We start from the raw sequence: 21,170 nt of genomic DNA, 5'->3' as shown, positions 1-21,170 counted from the left end.
ACGTCAATGTACTAAAACGGCAAGTCAAATCATTGAAGGCATTTACACAATGATAAAATATTTGGGAAGAAGATAAAATGTTATCTTTACAATGATACTTTGCTACTGCAAAATGCAAAGATAAAATAAACTTTGTGATCAAACCTCTTCATTGTTAACTTCTGTTATGAAAAACGTATCCAAAAACCTATTTTAAGTTACTTTGAAAGTACGCCTTAGTGCCATATTAATTGTTTACGTTATCAAGGTCATGAATCAATAAAATATGGTTGTTACATTTCTTTTGATAATATTAAAAGGTGAAGTTTGAGCTTTTTTAGCTCACCTGAGCTGAAAGCTCAAGTGAGCTTTTCTGATCACCCATTGTCCGTCGTCCGTCCGTCCGTCTGTAAACTTTTCACATTTTCAACTTCTTCTCAAGAACCACTGGGCCAATTTCAACCAAACTTAAGCATTATTAGGTGAAGAGGAGTTTAAATTGTTAACATGAAGGGCCAAGTCCCCTTCAAAGGGGAGATAATCAAGAAAATACAAAAATTGGGTGGGGTTATTAAAAAATCTTCTTCTCAAGAACCACAGGGCCAGAAAAGCGGAAACTTATGTGGAAGCATCCTGGGGTAGTGTAGATTCTAAATTGTTCAAATCATGACCCCTGGGGGTAGGGCGGGGCCACAATAGAGAATCCAAGTTTAACATTGAAATATGTAGTAAAAATCTTTAAAAATCTTCTTCTCAAGAATCACTGGGCCAGGAAAGCTGAAACTTATGTGGAAGCATCCTGGGGTAGTGTAGATTCTAATTTGTTCAAATCATGACCCCCGGGGGTAGGGCGGGGCCACAATAGGGAATCCAAATTTAACATTGAAATATATAATAAAAATCTTTAAAAACCTTCTTCTCAAGAACCACTGTGCCAGAAAGACTGAAACTTATATGGAAGCATCCTGGGGGTAGTGTAGATTCTAAATTGTTCAAATCATGTCCCCTGGGGTTAGGCGGGGCCACAATAGGGAATCCAAGTTTTACATTGAAATATGTAGTAAATTTTTCCTTAACAATCTTCTTCTCAAGAACCACAGGACCAGAAGAGCTGAAACTTATGTGTAAGCATCCTTGGGTAGTGTAGATTCTAAATTGTTCAAATCATGACCCCTGGTGGTAGGGGGGTCACAATAGGTAATCCAAGTTTTACATTGAAATATGTAGTAAAAATCTTCTTCTCAAGAACCATTGCGCCAGAAAGGCTGAAACTTATGTGGAAGCATCCTGGGGTAGTGTAGATTTAAAATTGTTCAAATCATGACCCCCGGGGAAGGGCGGGGCCACAATAGGTAATCCAAGTTTTACATTGAAATATGTAGTAAAAATCTTTAAAAATTTTCTTCTCAAGAACCACTGGGCCAGAAAAGCTGAACCTTATGTGGAAACATCCTGGGGTAGTGTAGATTCTAAATTGTTCAAATCATGACCCCGGGGGGTAGGGCGGGGCCACAATAGGGAATTCAAGTTTTACATTGAAATATGTAGTAAAAATCTTTAAAAATCTTCTTCTCAAGAACCACAGGGCCAGAAAAGCTGAAACTTATGTGGAAGCATCCTGGGGTAGTGTAGATTCTAATTTGTTCAAATCATGAGCCCTTGGGGTAGGGCAGGGCCACAATAAGTACTACAAGGGAGGGGGCAGAAATCAGGTGTAAAACAGCAAGGCCAAAGTTAATCAGGTGAGCGATGTGGCCCATGGGCCTCTTGTTCTTCTTTTCCATCATGAAAAGTGAAGATAAGAGACAGTGGTCTGCTCATCAGTCCATTTAAACAAAACCAATTGTGATAAAAAGGACCCTTGAAAACAGATGTTGAAACCAGGTGCCATGGAGGAGAAAGCAACCCCTGTCACGTCCGACGTGTGCCCCTTGTCATGATTGGTTAAACGGAGAAATCTTTAGATAATTTAGTGTAAAAGTAATGGCCTAACAATTTGTATGAACAGTTAACAATCGATCTGACGAAAGAAAAAAGTGCGCCTTATTACAGGAACATGAATAATTATAAAGATTTTAGTCTAGATAATATACCTACGAGGGTTACAACAAATAGTCGTAAATACGTTGAAAAATTGTTTTTCTCTTTGCTAATTTAACTTACTTTTCTTGTCACATTAAAGGGAAAAATTTGATTATCAATAATTTTAAAGGAACCTGGACACAGTTACATTGCATACAATTTTAAATTTTTATTTTTATTCAAAAATGACTTCAGTTTAATAAATTGAACATAAATAAATATTCTTAGAATTCAATGACAACGACTTTCTTAGGATTTAATGCGTCATTTTTCAAAACATTACGTTAAAAATATGTGTTTGTAAGCAGGGCAGTAGTTCTGTTACTGTTTAGGTATTACCAGGTGTGTTCAATTTGTTTACTCTGCACACATCACTAAGCACAGACTCAAAATACTGGTGATCTGGTTTTGCTTTCTCAAATTTATACTCTGAATTTCCTGGATTGTAGTTTGATATTTTCCATTAATGCACAACAACATTTCTACTTTTCTTAAGCATTAAGAATAAGATTTACTCCCTGAAAATGCAAGGATATGTGCATATCAAACGCGGCCCGAAATTCGTAGTTGTAATAATATCAAGAAAAGAGAAGTTTCTAAACACTTTTATTATATTCCGGACTGAAATTTTCTAGCAACATATAAAACATGACATTCTGAAAATTTTAGAAAATATTTACTTTAGATTTTGTCCTAGCCCCTTTAAATTTCATAAGATCAACACAATTAATAAGAAAATAATGTAAAACAAAGAGAAAATGACCGTGTAGATCGGCACATGGAAGCGAATATAATCAAAGTCTCTTATAACCTGATGATCATTTTCTATCAAAATACTGGCCTTTGTGTGCAATATTCGTCTCAGTGAGTCTCACTGCTTTCTTTCAAACACACTGACAAACCATTCTTGACTCCGGAACGCAATAAAATTCACCATGTCTTTCTAATTCCTTAATCAGATTGAACTTTAAGTCCTTCCAAGGACTACGTAGATTACACAGTTTCATGTCGACTGTGATATAAAACATTACTCACCTCCTGAATTTAATAATTATTATTACTCTTGATCATGATTCTTCTTCTTAGGCCTTGCTGTTTTCGTTACTGTTTCTTTGTTTAACGTCCAGAAAAGAATTCTTTATTCATACAATGTCTCCACCACTTGCTGATAGAGGGCTGCAAACTTAGACCTGTACACTGCACTTTCAGCCTTTTAGCAGTGAGATATCTTTTTCGTGCCAGCACCTACTGCAACAAGAAGCTTTTATAGGTTTCATCCGCACGACCTATCTCCACGTCCCGGAGTGGGATTCGAACCCGCGACGTAAGAATCATCGATTTATCTCCTTACTCCGCGACTATGTAGTAAACGCTTTAACCACTACCCAACGCGGACGACTTCCGGTTCTGAGGTGAAACTGTCCGGAATCTCTTATGCCATTTATAAATAACTACCATGCTAATGTTGTAGTGTATTCTATCATTTTTTTAATATTTTTTTTCGTTTCGGGGGGGGGGGGGGGTTTATCAGAATAAAACCCATATTTTATTTCATTCCTGTGCGCCTAGGACGAGTTTGACGATTTGCAGAAAATTTGATTCACAGTACGCTTTAGATATTGTGTCAGCACTCCTCTGTTTCCAATGCCATTTTATATATATTATACATGCATGTTTTCTAATTCACCTCATATGAATTTAAATTTTGTGTTTTACGTATTATCAATAAGACAGGGCAACCCAAAGCAATTGCAATAGTAACATATGTAATGTTACGTATTGTAATGTATTATGTTACGGTCTGCGCCGACAGACAATATCGGCCTTTTATAAATCGTCATAAATATGCTATAAAAGATTTTTTTTTTTATTTAACAATTCATCATTTTGAGGTACATTTCGTAAATTATAATCAGACAAAATTTGGTCAGCGTTGGATAAATATTAATAGAGTTTTAAATATTGTCCATGACTATTTGTGACAATCCTGGTATGTCTGTGAATAGCAATTCCATGAAATCTATCCTACTTGCTTTGATGATGGACGAACAAGGCGAACACAATACATTTTGTGCGAAAAATAAAGTAAAAATGAACGTCAATTATGACAAAAAATTCTATGATATTCATTTTAACAATAATGTATTTTTTGCGTAAAATCTCCACAATTCACTAAAATTTTACAAAGGCTGAATTAATCCGTCTAGGAAATAGCACACCTCAGGCCATCCATAAATTAAAAAAAAACTTGTTAGATTGGATTTGCCACCTGGTGGGTTTCAGATCAAGGAGGGAGGGAGAGAAATTTTCAAAATTGAACTTACAAACTGTTGATAAAAATGTCAATAAGCAGTGAAAACATTGTTTTGCTGATTATTTGTAAAGCGTACATGTATCACCCATCATCCAAGAACCCAGTTTTTGCTTAGACCCTACACTACTTATGTGTTTGGGTGGCGTATGTGATCAGGTCAAGAATTAATTAATTTTTAATTTAAAAAATCTTACCTTTGCATGGCAAGAACATATTTCAGGAGGGGTCATTTTAGTGAGGCGGTAGGCAATTCCAAACAAACAATGGTTTTATTTTTACCTTTAAAAAAGGTTGTTTGTTTGTTGTTTAACGTTCCTTTTGATAATTTTTATTGCAAATTCACACCTATAGTGACACTTAGGGTCATTGAGCAGTGAGGGATCTTTATCGAGCCAGCACCTACTGCAACACGGAACCTCGGTTTATACGGTCTCATCCGAAGGGCCGGTCTCCACGTCCCACAGTAGGATTCGAAATCACGACGTAAGGATCAAATGCTCTAACCACTGCGCCATGCGGGCGATCCTCAAAGAAGGTAAAACTGATCAATTCTCCGTACGAAAACACAATTTTTCCAATATGAGTGGGGGTCTTTGTATAGAATTATATCATAGAATGAAATTTGTCAAAAGAATTTTCCGCAGAATTATTTTTTTCGGGGGGGGGGGGGAGGGAGGGATATAATTTCAGATCTTTCAATGATAAGAATTCTGAATCTAAATTCACAAATTGAATATGACTTTTATACATTTGAATCTATAGGCATTTTGCACGCTTTGTTTGTCATTTCTATTAGTATCAAAATAGTTTAAATTCTCGATCGGAAAAAATACAAATTTTACTGAGGAGACATATTCAAGAAAACAATAACAATGTACACGTCTATCTTTTTCCCCTTACAAAATTTGCTCTAATTCGTGATTAAAAACTAAAATTTTTGAATATGTGAAAGTAATTCTTTCAAAATAAACAATTGTTTAGAGAGAAAGAAAGAGAGGACAGAGAAAGAAGAGATAAATAATAATGAATAATGAAGGGAAAAGTTAACTATATCTTAAAATATTTTACAATGAGTCGAAAATATAAAATTAAATTGTCCCTTGTACAGTTATGTCATAAATAATATGGGGCCTGTGACGGTACATATTGTCGTCGGCGACAATATGTACCTACCCTCACTGAACATATTGTCGTCCATCGGTACATATTGTCGCCAGCTGAAAAGTTACACATGTATATATTGTCGCTGGCGACATTATGTGCCTCACTTTTTCTCGTTTGTCAATCTCTTTCCTCTCTCAAGTAAATATTCGTCAAAACAATATATGCCGACCTTGACTATACATATTGTCGCCGACGACAATATGTTCCGGTGCTTGACTGTACATTTTGTCGTCCATTATGCAGGAGAAAAATAAGGCTCGTCTCGGTACATATTGTCGCCGGCGACAATATGTGCAGTGAGGGTAGGTACATATCGTCGCCGACGACAATATGTACCGTCAATGAGCGGATACAGGATTTGTGATTGGGGGGGGGGGGCGTGGATAACTTCGTTCAGGCAGGGGGTCTGGGGGTCGCCTTAAGGCCCCCAGTGGGTCCAGGGCAAAGCCCTGGTGTGGGCCCAGGAGGGGCGAAGCCCCCGGAAGCTCCTGGGTTTTCGTTACTTTTAAGAGTAAAACCAGGCACAAAAATAGTGGTATTGATTAGTTATGTACACTATGATATTTCACTTTTTAAAAGAAAACACACACACACACACCCTCACACACACACACACACACACACACACACACACACAAAACAAACCAAAAAACAACGAACAAACAAGATCAGATTTTAAAAAATAATAGCATTTTACCTAGATATACAAAGTCACAAAAATCAGAATGTTTTTCAAAGTACGTTGTCACATATTAGCCTCAGATTCAATGGAATTGAATGCATAACAGATATATATGGGCTGAGTACTCAGTATATTTAAACATAATTTTCATGTTTTAGAATCAGTATGTAAGAGCGGAACGTGACCTAATTTTTGACCTTGTCCTGTCCTTGAAAAGTTATCTCCCTTTGATTTTATTCAATAAAAATCAATTCTAAAAAATCTATCCAGTGAAAAAATAGTTTTTAATTGTTTTTCCATTCCTTATGATCAAATACATCTTTTCATCACAGCATTATTGATATTCTAAGTATTTAATTTTCAAATTTTAAAAATTTACTTTTTTCCATAGAATTCAATGCTATCTTAAAAGATTAATAACTGCTTAGATAGTATTTTTTTTTTTTAAATTTCTCTTGGTAAATCCTTTTCTATTCTAAAGTGCTTTGAAATAATATCATAGTATTTTAAACACGACTGATATTTAAGGTTAGAAAATAAGGTCCTAATATGGGTCGGATACCTTAATCACCAGTGGGGTTTCGAGTAGCATACGTCTTGGATTCCGTGAAACAAAAATATCAATGATTTTACTGATGTCAACCTGGATGTCCCTATGTATAAATAAAAGCAAAAGGGCGTTGAATCGCTCCCCACTCATCGTAGTGCGTAGATAGCTCTTAATGAAGCGTAAAGACAAATTGGCACGCTCCACAGAACTTGAGGTTACAGACGTCAAAAGTAACAGATTGATAACTTTGGTGACATTCGGGAACATTGTCCGGCATGTTCTGTCGTCCAGTAGTGTGCCTGAAAGCGTGTCTTTAATTGACCATTAATTATAAAACCAAAGTATGGCATTATTAATATCAGTCATGTCATACTTTGAAAATTTTAAAGGGGGGGTGTGCGCCCCCCCCCCACGCCCCCCTTAAATCCGCCATTGCCGTCACAGGCCCTTTATAAGTTTGTAGAACTCCTAGGTTTTAGGTCGCTGTTGAATGGTTTACTACGGAAGCCTATTTAGGGCATTATCAAAAAGTATATTTGAATTCGATATAACAAATTCTCCAATTCATTATAACTTTTTTTTCATTCTTTATAACGAATTTAATTTGTCGTAATATGTTGAATTCTTTATAACAATTTCAAAAAAAAAAAAATTATAACAGATGAATTTGTTTACAGATGCCGGATACATTGAAAAATCCACAAAGTATCGGAAATTGCCTTTAAAAATTGTATAAAAAGTCTTCCGTCAACATTCCCTAACGACTGACCTATTTTTCTTAAAACCAAGTCATTGTATCTACCCAAGAACGTGTTATACGGTGACTTTAACGAGATTGTTGATATCTTTGTATCATCAACTTATTCGGCAGTAGCGTTCCTCGTTTCACAAAATGTTCGTACGTAGAACATATCTTAAATATCGAATCAGCTGAAAGATATAAACCCCCTATGCAGGTGATATTGGTATATTGTTTCTAAGATAAAGGAAGTTGGCTATGGAAAGTTAAAGTTGAAGTCATATTATAAAGATTAATTTGCAATCAACGTCGTTCTCTTGTAAAACATCTAACTATGAAACAGATGTGTCAGACTCTGTGTTGTCTTTTATTTCGATTTCAATGATATCTATCGAATCAACCTGGAAACTGAAATGAAAATTGATAGTTTATAAATGATTTCTCCTATCACAGAATTCATCGTAACAAGTAGTATTATGAAGATTACCAGAATTGCTTCAGATTTGACAATTAACGGTATTTCCGAATGTATTTCTAGCGACATTTTAAAGCATCTATATCAAAGAAAAGAAAAAAATTTGTAATTCTATGGAAAAATGCTAAAGATAAAGAACAAAGATCGATCTCATAAATCTTACAATCAATACATATCTTTGGATCGGGCATAAAACACGGATCCCCGCCTGGAAATTCCAGAGGTGGCATCAGGATCCTAGGAAGAATAAGTATCCCCTGTCGACAGTTCACACTCGCTGGGCAAATTTTACTGATAAGGTAGATTGCGTAGTTAAATTAAATATAAAAACAAAGGCCGAACACTTGGTATGAAATATCCAGTCAAAATACGACCTAATGATAGGTTAAATTTGCTAACAAGGTTCTTCTAACGACCATAGAATTTAAAGTATGCTGACTTTAAACGAGGTTGTTAAAATCCTTGTAACCTAGGTTCTCTTTCAGTTGCCTGCCACGGTTTAAAAATTGATCGTACTCAGAGCATGCTCTTCAGTAACTTATAAGTTGGGAGACAAAAACACCATATTCAGTGATTGCAGAATATTACAACATAAATAAGGAAAGTTGATGATGTAGAAGCTAAAGTCTCACCGTTTGTCATAAAATTTAGTTATAAATTAATCATTATCATCTATAGTCAGTAAAACATAAAAATATGAAACCGATGTGGCAGACTCGGTGGTGTCTTTTATTTCGATTTCACTGGGATATATCGAGTCGACATATGAACGGAAGTAGCTATTTTAATTGATAAAAACGTCGTCGATAAACTGAATGTCGAGTTGAAGGCCACATCAAGTGTTTTCGTCTTCTCATGTAGAAGTTTTGGAATAAATTCATAGGAATACAGAAACAGGTCAGCAAATAAAGTAGCACAATTAACACTCATAAGAATTCCAACAGTTTATTGGAAGACCTTGTCTCCAAAGACTACAAAGATGCCTAAATGAAGAACTCCAGCTTTGAGGAAACATTTCTTTTTAATCATTGGAATTATATTTCAGAAATTAAAACAAAATATTGTTAGTGTATGTCTGAGAGTGTAAGTTTTGAAACATCTTTTCAGACCAACGATATAATACAATTATTCTTTGACAGGACTATAAAAATCATGTCATTTATATTAATTAAATCCTGGATTTTGTAAGGAACTATTTCTTTTTTGAAACCTAATTTGTCTTGCTTGCCTATATGCCCTATGCTTTTCTATGGAGATGATGACTTTTGTTATTCACCTGTTTTCTTTATCCATTCAGGACTTTTGTTGGAATTTTATCACAAATATCGAGATTATCTAGCTAAAGATACTCTAAAATTTTGATATCTTTTTTTTTTTTTATCTTTTCTGCAGTAATTACTAAAATTAAACATTTTAGACTATTTTTGTAGTATTGTTAAACGAGTTCATTGATCGAAATCCTTTACAGTATTTTGTTTTGTGTATTTAACGATGAAATACGGATTTTTATTCAACAATTATTTTTGTTGTAATTTTCAAATAGTTTGCCCTTTCCTTGTCTCATTTTATTATAGAAAAATCACATAAATGTCATGGTACAACATATCATTTGTCAATGTCTGAATTCATTTATCGGAAAATCAGGAATATTTGTTTACGTCTTATTTTCACCACTTTCTTCTTTGATTATCCTATATGGAGTATCCTGAAACATTGTTTTAATCAATATCTTAAAAGGATCAAGGGTCACATAACGTTTATTTTGATAAATATGCAAGATTTTATGTTACAAATACTTAGAAAATATAACATATTTATAATACACAAATATCTTCCTTTAAAAGCAGTGTGGAGTAAGGTATCTTAAAAATACTTGTTTTACATGTACTGTGAAGCAGCATTGTTCGTGAGGAACAACTGTTCGGGGATTTTGTTGGTCACCCTTGCCCAAGAATTAACATTCCCACGATCAATTATCCTATAAACGTATCGAGTCATTCAATCTTCTGTATAAACAAGTTATCCACGAAATTGCGACTCAACAAACCAGTAAACACGAATTAAAATGATTCTGAAATAATAAATATAATACTTCCTAGATGTTCTTTGAAGGTGACCTTGCTTCTATTTTGTGAGTCACAACAAAGCAAAGAATATTTTGAACATGTGAAATCCTGCATCGATAAATGCATCGCTAAAAATATGTTCTCCTTTTTCCGGGGGGGGGGGGGGGGGGGGGGGGTCTGATTTAATCATTCTGCTATGTGTAATTGATCCATAACTGATTCTGACACTCCTCAATTGAGATAATACTATGGCTGGTCTATTAAAGGATACTTTTTTAATCCTCATCCTAGGAGTCCAACATGTAACTTGATATCCGAGATATTCTCCTTTGTGTATAAAAAAGATTGCATATGTCCTGAAACTGTTTATAAGCCCATTATTTTATTTTTGTATAGAAAATAAATTAAACGACTTTCATGAAAGCTACATGTATTAATTTATTTTAACAACGAACATCCATCAATACACTAAACAAGAAGACTTTCATAGAATATTTCCATAGTATCTCATCAATAAATTTCTTCGTTAAACCACATTTTTTATATACTCTAAGTTCTCATAGTAATCTGTTTCAAATTGCAATCTTCCAAAATATTCATCTCTTGTCCTATTGAAAAGTAACTGATCCAAACAAAGCAAGATGTGTGGTTGGTAGTCGATGTGGAATTTGTTTGCGAAGAATTCGGGTCTTCGGGCGAGAAGTGGAAGGTCCCCGAGTCCAAAAATGCAAATACCCCTGACAAAGTGACCATGACAAGGCCAATAATTTGGTGCATCTCTCCAGCTTTTAAAGCGCGATAGAAAAGGCTTCTTCAAGGAGTAGTCTGTTTCAACTTGTCCTGAAAAAGGTATTTTTATTCTTTTTAGCTTTTAATTCCATTTTGAAGAATTGAATATTGAACAAATTACATGACAAACCAGATCATTACATCTAGGAAATATTCTTAAACAGAGAACAGAGAACTTTTTTAACCGCTGAAAATCTTTAATCATGAATGAATTAGAGAGGTTGTCATGTAAACACTTTTTATTCAAGCTGAGTAAATATACTTCATATTAAGGTAGTCCGATCCTCAGGTTATGAAAACCAGGTGTTGAGTAATTGAAAATGCTAGCAAAAATGTCTCTGAATTCTCAAAGTAATGTGTATTTACCCATGGTAGTTCCTCAAACTTCATCATTAAAGTCAATCATATCATATAGAAAAAATTAGTGAATCTCAAATACATATTCAAGAAAAGCAAATAAAAACGCATACTAGTCGAAAATTGATCAACAAATATATTTTAGGTTAACAAATTACAGGTATCCAGGCATTTGAAGAATATTGCATGATTTTTATACGTATATGGTACTTAAGTTTCTTCTATTTACTTCAATTATTTTATAATGCATAGTGTATAATGCTTTTGCTATCATATCATAACACCATAGATCACTTCTAATTTCACATCATGGTTATAAACATTGGTATGTAAGGCTAGAATAAAGGAAATTCGATTTCTCCAAATATTTATTTATTTTCATACTTTTATGGTGTACAACTATAAACATTTGATAAGATCGTTTCTAAGACTTCAAAGAACCTTGAATCACATTGAGATGCATGAAATGAAAATTATTGCAAGAAAAGATTTCCACTGAAGTTTCATTTTTTTAGACTTTTTAAATTAAATAAAGAGTTATCCTTCTTGGGCTGAGAAGCGGATATCCTTAAATGTAATATAACAACTATAATATGAGTGTTCCATAAATCTCTACTCTTTATTTTACTAGATAGAATATAAAATTTAAATAACATCTCAATCTATTACCTTTAAAACTTCCAGGAATTCCTAAATGAGGGTTGTGGATCAAAGAAGCAAAAAATGTTTCATCAGGAACAGTTCCTGCTTTCTGCACCCAAGCAAGAAAATCCTTTCCAACATGGTTATTGATTGAATATTCTACAAAATTTCTATTTACTGTAACGTGAACTGCCCCTTTAATTGGACGGATCTTGTGTGGCGGTTGTCCAGCATTAGCCCACCTGTCTTTGTTTGCTCTGGTTTAGTTTTTAAAAAAAATGTAAAGAGTGTAAATTTGAAAAACGATGATCTTAAAGTCGTAATTTTGAATCAAGTAATTATGCATTAAAAATATCTCCGAATAACTATTTCTAGCAGACTAAAGATAAAGATAATATTTTTGGATTCTTGTTTGCGTACAGTTGCTAAGCATATTTTTATTTATTTATTATAGTCAAGAGAAACCATGATTAAAATGAGTTTCTAAATATGGCACTGTTTTTCTGTTTGGCCTTCAAAAAAAAAAAAACAAAGAATAAGAATTTAATCTCAGATTTTTCTCAAATCTTTCATTGTACTTGATTTTAATTTTCTTAATTGTACTTGATTTAAATTTTCTTAATTCATACCGGATATCTTTATCAATTGATTAAGTTCAGTTCGTTACTTATCTTGCAGGAACTCCGATTTGTGTACAACATACCTTTTAAGTATACCTTCGGATTCATTAGAACCATTGAAAATCTTTAATATCCTCACTAGTTCAGAATTTGTACGAAGGGGGAATTCTTGCCCCGTTAGATTAATAAGATATTTCCATTTTTTGAATCTCAACAAATCCTTCATGCAGACCAACTCTTGTGTTAATACACTTTTTCCTCCCCACTGCACTGATATTCTCTCGGAAGCTAGAAAAACATTCTGGAAACATCTTGTTATACTTGAAAAATCTTCGAAAATAACGTCAGATGTTTTATTATCTATATGAACACAGTAAATGTTCTGTGGGCGATAAATTGCCCTGAGAAGAATTTCAAACTGCTCTGGACTTTTATATGCCATTATACTGTAAGCAATAGGAAACATCATTTCTTCCTCCGATAAGGTATCATTGATATATCCTCTGGTCTTTACAAATTTTTGACAATCCCGTGTTTGATTCCTGATTGAATCTGATTTTTGTGATTTTTTCAGTCGAACGCTTTTTTGGATTTCGTCAATATTACCTTCAAAGAGGAGTCGACAACTAACTCCGTGTACGTCCCTTTGTTTGTTGAGAGCTTCTGGGACATGTTTGATAATTGCTGTCGACAAATCTGGAATCGTTTCTCGATATAAGGGAGAGTAAGATACACTGAATTGAGGACCAATATCAAAAAGTTTCAACAAAGTTTTTTCATTCGTTTTTTCTCCTGTTTTCTTTACATCTCCGCTGAAACCCGTATGACTGGAAACCTTAGTGTTTTCAAATATATTTCTGCTATATTCCCAAAAGTTATGCTTCATTAAAAGAAAACGGGAATTCCATGAAATTATTGATATGTACAATAAGTTCACAAATATCACAAGTAGAATTCCACAAAATGGATACCGTACTCGACACCTCATTTTTTTTTTAAAAAATCTTAATGTATGTTACTGATTTGATAATTATCATTTTGTATACTAGCATGACGGTTAAACCTTGCAGTGTATTGGAAGACTGATCATGTGTTTGTGTTTAGAGATATGAAAACTTTTAAAAAGTAAACTAGTATTTTATTTTTATCTTTCCACATCATGGAAATACTTTTTTCATCTTTTTCACAAAGTATTTCGGTAGGTTATAAAAAAATAAAATTCTTTAAGCAGTGATAATCCATCAGAGCAAAATGACATTAAAAAGGTTTTTTATTTCATTGAAAAGTTTCTCACTGTTTTAGTAAAATGAGGTCTTTTAAATGTTAAATTTGACAAAGCATCTCAAATCTGTTTAAGGATCTGTTTTGTTGCTGCTCAACATTTACATCTTCGTACTTTCTTCTGCTATTCAATTTTTCAATTTTTACTGAACCAGATTAACTTAATAGTCATCTACATTTTGTGTTCTTGGAGAGGACCATCCTGGTTTATGCACAAAATAAAATACATTGGAAAAATTGGCTTACATGTGTTTTAAGAGAAATTGAAGTTATCTTTAGGCACTTTAAACTATTAAACTATCCTTAAGTGATATATTGATATATATATATATATATATATATATATATATATATATATATATATATATATAAGCACTGAAAATGACCGACGACACGAACAATAATAATTGTCAAATTTTCGGGACGACCTGTCCCTTCCTCAGGACAAAGAAAAAAGTTAAGAAGTCATAAAACAAAGGAAATAAAGAAGCAAAAACAACTAGAACTACTACTAAACTACCAAACACTAAATATTTACAATGTTACATGTTTAATTTGGAGTTTATAAACAGTTGTGAACAAAGAAATCCGGAGCGCTATGAATTGCGTCCAGTCTATCGGGTGTAGTCTGGTGAAGTGCGATTTACATAATTGAACGAATTAATTATCGCTAATTAATAACGACCAACAGTAAATCGTACATTGTCTTATTCTCTCAAAATAGCGTAACTCTACATGATAAAAAGAAATTAAAGAAAGATAATATGGAAGGACAATTTTGAAATATGAATTTGGATATATTGAAAATTTGGAAATCGGAAAAATGAAATAAACAAAAATGTAAGCTGTAAATATTTGGGTAGGTTGTTCCAGGATTGCTAATACGAATTAACGGTAAAGTTTACACTATATAGAGAGAATTAACTTGTTTGTTACAATCCGGGATTGGGTCTAGTTCACGTTCATCCTGGTGAAGTCAATAAGTTTGTTTATACCATTAGGGCGGAATGACTTCAGCCTGTGCATCCAGAACTTTTCCTTGCCTTTTCTCTGCGCGTCTGTCCATCTTGGATTATGGTCAATAACCACTATTGTCATGTCCTCCCATCTGTGACCTTCAAGGTTGAAATGTTCCCCAACGGGTTCATTGAGTTTTTTGGTCCTAATGGTAGAACGGTGATTATTGACTCTCCTGCGGAGATCTCCTGCATGTTTCACCAACATACTGTTTGGAGCAAACTTTGCAACTGATGAGATAAATGCAGTTGTCTGTTTGACAGGACAAATTCCCTAGTTTTTTGTAGCTGCAGCCTGTAACGGGGCTGTTAAAACTGTCTGTGTCAGAGCTGTACTTACAGAGAAGACATCTTCTGTCAGAGCAAGTTTTAAAGCCCCCGTTAGGTAATGGATTGTCCAATCTGGTTCTTACTACCATGTCCTTTAGGTTCCTCGGGCGTCTGTATGCAGCCAATGGGGGCTCCTTAAAGACCTCTGCCATTCGTTTATTTGAGTGGAGAATTGGCAGATTCTTTTAAAGGATACCGCTGAGGTTCTTAAGGACGGGATGGTATGTGGTTACCAGAGGGACCCTGCCGCTTTTGTCTTTTTCCTTGTAGCGTAATAGGTTTTGCCTGTCATGTCCCGCCATCTCATCAATAGCAGTTTGTACGGTGCGGGCATTGTAGCCTCTCTTGCATAAGTGGGACTTAAGGAGACCGCTTTGTTCTTGATATAAGGCAGGGGATGAACAGATGCGCCGAATTCTGGTGGCTAGACCCTTAGGCACACCTTTAAATGTGTGTGGGGGATGACAGCTAGTTGGCAGAAGATACAGATGGGAATCTGTGGGTTTCGTGTGGAGACTGAACTCGATTTCACCATCAGTCAGGGTAGATGTAGTATCTAGGAATATGTTTTTCGAATTAGATACGTCTACTGTAAATTTGTTAGACTGATGAAAGGTGTTGGCAAACGAAATGAATGCCTCGAGGCTCTCGCGACATTCCACCCACTTCATCTCTATATCGTCAATGAAACGCAACCAGCTAAGGGGCCTAAATGGTGCTTGAAATTGCGTTCCAGTCTGCCCATGAACATATTGGCATAAGATGGTGCCATTTTCGTACCCATAGCAGTGCCATTAACCTGCAGGTAATGTTCTCCATTAAACATGAAGTTGTTATACTTGAGAACATGTTCAAGGAGCTTGGCAAGGGACTCGGTTGAAGGAATTTGTATGGATTTACTATCCCAGACTTCTTTACAGGCTTCGATACCCTCATCGCGCGGAATATTGGTGTACAAAGATGTGACGTCCATAGTCACGAGAAGGGTATGATCTGGAAGGCCAGTAGAGGGCGTCTTGTTAATGTAGTCCGTGGTGTCCTTGAGATAGATGGCAAATTCTCTACGTGTGGACGGAGATGTAAATAGATGTATTCAGAAATTTTCTCCGTGGGGTGTAGAATAGCGCTAACTATAGGGCGACCTGGCATACCTTCTTTGTGTATCTTAGGAAGCAGATAAAATTGTCCTGGTCTACAGTCAATAGGATTGAGTGTCTCATAGACGTTGATACCAATCTCGTTTTTCTCAAACATTTCGTCAAAAGTTTTGGTGATGGCGGTGGAGAATTCTTTAGTAGGGTCAGAGTCCAGTTTTATCATGGGCAGACTGGAACGCAACTTGCTACTTCAAGCACCATTTAGGCCCCTTAGCTGGTTGCGTTTCATTGACGATATAGAGATGAAGTGGGTGGAATGTCGCGAGAGCCTCGAGGCATTCATTTCGTTTGCCAACACCTTTCATCAGTCTAACAAATTTACAGTAGACGTATCTAATTCGAAAAACATATTCCTAGATACTACATCTACCCTGACTGATGGTGAAATCGAGTTCAGTCTCCACACGAAACCCACAGATTCCCATCTGTATCTTCTGCCAACTAGCTGTCATCCCCCACACACATTTAAAGGTGTGCCTAAGGGTCTAGCCACCAGAATTCGGCGCATCTGTTCATCCCCTGCCTTATATCAAGAACAAAGCGGTCTCCTTAAGTCCCACTTATGCAAGAGAGGCTACAATGCCCGCACCGTACAAACTGCTATTGATGAGATGGCGGGACATGACAGGCAAAACCTATTACGCTACAAGGAAAAAGACAAAAGCGGCAGGGTCCCTCTGGTAACCACATACCATCCCGTCCTTAAGAACCTCTGCGGTATCCTTCAAAAGAATCTGCCAATTCTCCACTCAAATAAACGAATGGCAGAGGTCTTTAAGGAGCCCCCATTGGCTGCATACAGACGCCCGAGGAACCTAAAGGACATGGTAGTAAGAACCAGATTGGACAATCCATTACCTAACGGGGGCTTTAAAACTTGCTCTGACAGAAGATGTCTTCTCTGTGAGTACAGCTCTGACACAGACAGTTTCAACAGCCCCGTTACAGGCTGCAGCTACAAAAAACTAGGGAATTTGTCCTGTCAAACAGACAACTGCATTTATCTCATCAGTTGCAAAGTTTGCTCCAAACAGTATGTTGGTGAAACATGCAGGAGATCTCCGCAGGAGAGTCAATAATCACCGTTCTACCATTAGGACCAAAAAACTCAATGAACCCGTCGGAGAACATTTCAACCTTGAAGGTCACAGATGGGAGGACATGACAATAGTGGTTATTGACCATAATCCAATATTTCGGATTTCCAGTGCTTTGGCATGAGCATCACTGAAGAGACATAATTTGTTGAAAGGTGCATCTAATTTAAAATTGGTACCGTATAAGATTTACTTCTATTCTATATTACTTGGAAAGTGCTGCTAGAATCGTGTTGTTCATATGAATTAATGAAAGTTCTTTGATCGTATGTGTAAAACGTTTGGCGAGGTTTCATATGCGATTATTTTTACAAACAGAAATTAATTATCCCCTGTGTAGTGATGAACTTTTCACTATTCTTTTAGGCATATTTTTCTATTTATGGACGTCACATGACGCATGATAGTCGAGTGACTCTTTTAGCCGAAGACTAATTGGCGTATATTCAATGGATGAAAATAGTAAATGTTTTATCTGTGTTTTTTTTTCTGATTTATCAGTGCTACAGTTTACAAAAAAAGTTTGAATTTGCCGAATACTGATATGGGTGTTGCCTTGACATAAATGCGTGTATATCTTGTAAAGTAGAAAAGTAGCACAAAGCATAGTTCCATAAATTAGTTCCGGTTAATTCAAGTATCCCTTTGAAGTAACATTGGCATTCTTTGTATACCAGGTATTGTTTCAAATAATTATTCAAGGATATCTTCACAACTTTTAATTATTTTTATTTTATGATGAGTAATCTTTTTGCATACAATCCAAATCTTTGTTTTGTTATATACTTATTCCACTTTTACTTTAATGAAGGTTGCCCTCGTGGCGCAGTGGTTAGAGCGTTCGCTCTAGAGTCACGGAGTAGAAAGTTGATCCTTACCTCGCGGGTTCGAATCCCACTGTGGGACGTGGAGACCGGTCCTTCGGATGAGACCGTATAAACCGAGGCCCCGTGTCGCAGTAGGTGCTGGCACGAAAAAGATCCCTCACTGCTCAATGGCCTAAGTGCCGAGTATAGATCAAAATTTGCAGCTCTCCACCGGCATGTGGTGGCGTCTCCATATGAGTGAAAAATTCTCGAGAGAGAGATTATACAATAAACAAATAAACAAACTTTTATGAAGGGAACTGTTCATGGAAAAGCAGTACATTTAAGGTGCACAATGGAAATATCGGCAGTTTTTTGTGATTTTAAATATATTCTTAATTAGGATGGTGACTCTTTTTAGTACTTTACTTATAGCGGACAAATGTAATTATGGTTATTAACTACATAATGAGGACAATTAGATTTTATATTTAGACTTGTCGCTTGATTTTAGCACATATACTTGCATTGAGGTCACCTATAAATTTCACTAGTGCAAGGGCATAACCAAGTTAAAATTCTAAGTTTAGTTTATAAATATTTTCAACATGCATTGTAGTTTCTTAAAAGTGCTGCGAACTTATATAGATTCTGCTATTCCATTGTTAAAATCATATTTGTATGACCGCATGCTGAATATTTTGCGGGTCAACGGCATTAAATATAAATAAAATTAATTCATTATCAAGATTTCACCAGGGTCGCAGCACTTTTCAAATACCTTAATACTTCTAAAATTTATTTTTAAAAGCTTACTATGATCCATTAAGTGTCAGCCCTTGAACTACATCGATTTATTAAGACCCTTACATTACCCTCCGATGTACTTGCATACAAATATACGACAGTATAAATTAAATAGGAATAAAATCATAAAGAGGACATTGCATCCAAGTTAATGGCCTCTTAAATATCTTTAAATAATATTTTATTTAATTATAAAATACATTTTTCGTTGTGAAAATATTTCTTGATCCGCCTCTCACTGCAAACAAACTGCGTCAGGTTTTACGAAATGACGTCACATCGACAAGTGCATCGCGATCAGTGACTTGTTCATACCTTGCTATGTGGAATTTAACTAAAGACAAAACAGCATGTTATAGTAAGTTATGTAGTTTGATGGTTTCCTATAGTTTAAAATAGCAAATCATTTCATTTTGTAGTATTTTAAAGAATTGTTGGTTTTGTATGATGTCATAGTTAACATTTCCCGTACAAATTAGGCTCCGCCCCCTTTTTATAGCCTTAACTGTGCTGCGAACCTGTAATTGTTTTCGGTATTTAATCTACCAGAGATTCAGAGTTTGTAGTCTTGACACCTAAACTTATTTTTAAGTGATTTTTAAGTTATAATAAGAAATAGTTTTTGTAGGATGAGAATTAATACTGTATTTTCTCTTATTTCACCTGTGAACGATTTACCAGGTATTTTAAACAGATGTGGGTTTTGGGAGAGTTCAAGAAGAATCAGTTAAAATTGCAGGGGATCCTAATGAAAGATGCAAATGTTATATTTTTTTATTCCGATCTAGACATGGTACTTAGCTTTTATACCAAAATTTCCGTAAAATGGTTGATCAATCTGTGAAGGTTGTTGAACTTTCAAATAATAAACACCTTTTAAATGTTAATATCAATAAAATTTAAGACTCGTCTGAATATTTTAGCTGACCTATTTTTTGTATTAAGGGCAGGGTGTTCTTGAGTCATTAGTATATGAAAACACTGGTATACATTAAATGAGATTAATTTTCAACACCTTATAAACATAATCAGTGAAACATAAACGAGAGGTGTTGTGATTTTGCAGTATTTCACATTTATAAAATGTTTAATAACCTGAAATTTAGAATAGGTGCTATCTTATATTCTGAAATCGAACATTTATACCCCAATTATATATGAAATACTTAGAGGCACATTTGAATATACCTCCATATGGAAAGTGAATCCCTCTCTTTCCACTAGTTCGTTAACCCTAGTGGAAATAGAAATAGAAAACAAGCCTTTCTTCATTGATTGGTTCAGCAACTTGTTATTTACTGTAAAGCGAGAATAATGAGTATTATATGCAAAGTTCAGCAAAACTCGTGAAGGATGTATAAAATTCATCCCTACGTTGCTACTATTTTGTATCATTGACTTTGTGTCCTGATTTTTCAAAGTTTATTCGAAGGGTTCATTGATTTTATTCTTAAGTCAGATCTAACTAGGATATATCACGTGTCATGTCATATATGTATGTTATATAAAAGTAAATACAATAAAAAAGTCATAATCCTCAATAAAATAAGCAACTCAGACGCTTGGTAGGGTTATTGGAATGATGTGATATGGAACACCTGCAAGATTAACGCTGATTTTACACAGTTTTACTTAACATACCATACTGAGAAAGACACGCATTTAATTTAAATAATTGATATAAATCAATGGGAAAATGTTTTAGCTTTATAATAAAGGAGTTATTAAATCTCGGTTTCTTAACCTGTATAACCAAGCTGAAGAGGCACTAACACACAGGCAAAGCTCATTTAAACAATGAATACCTTTGTATTTTTTCTGCAATAGCTGCAACCATTAATTCCCGCATTAACAAACAAAGAAAGACATTTTGTTTATATCATTGTCTGTACAAATAATCATACGAGGCATGTTTAAGTATGTTAAATATTATTTTACTGAAATCTACGCGTCATTGTATGTTTTATTGAAAATCACACTGCAAAATAAATTTATACGAGTGGCTTTCAAAGCCGTTCTAACTAGTTTACTGGTGTTTACATAAGAAATGATTAGTGGAGGTAAACATGAGATCAATGTGACTGTAGCTGTAAATTAGCAGAACGTTTATTTTTGAAAGTGCTTATTTCGTTTCTCATATTTTAAAGTTTGATTGATTGATTGTATGTGGTTTTGGGTACCATTTTTCACTCATATAGAGCCGTCACTATATACCGG

General features: G+C 34.9%; 1 protein-coding gene across 1 annotated transcript; it reads right to left on the bottom strand.

The window, feature by feature from the left end:
* Window positions 1–10,564: 10,564 nt before the first annotated feature.
* On the bottom strand, window positions 10,565–13,345 carry LOC133200396 (beta-1,3-galactosyl-O-glycosyl-glycoprotein beta-1,6-N-acetylglucosaminyltransferase-like). The gene is made up of 3 exons (XM_061336202.1): window positions 12,543–13,345; window positions 11,867–12,096; window positions 10,565–10,891 (listed from the first exon to the last, which is right to left on the bottom strand). Exons 1-3 carry the CDS (start codon window positions 13,343–13,345, stop codon window positions 10,578–10,580), a joined length of 1,347 nt encoding a protein of 448 aa, XP_061192186.1. The 3' UTR covers window positions 10,565–10,577.
* Between the last annotated feature and the right edge of the window lie 7,825 nt (window positions 13,346–21,170).

Source organism: Saccostrea echinata, unplaced genomic scaffold (genome assembly GCF_033153115.1).
Source record: "Saccostrea echinata isolate AGI-Se365-2 ecotype Australia unplaced genomic scaffold, CSIRO_AGI_Sech_v1 ptg000039l, whole genome shotgun sequence".
In the NCBI taxonomy this organism is placed as follows: Eukaryota; Metazoa; Mollusca; class Bivalvia; order Ostreida; family Ostreidae; genus Saccostrea; species Saccostrea echinata.
Note: the sequence above shows the minus strand (reverse complement) of the source record. Positions and strands in the feature narration are given on the sequence as shown.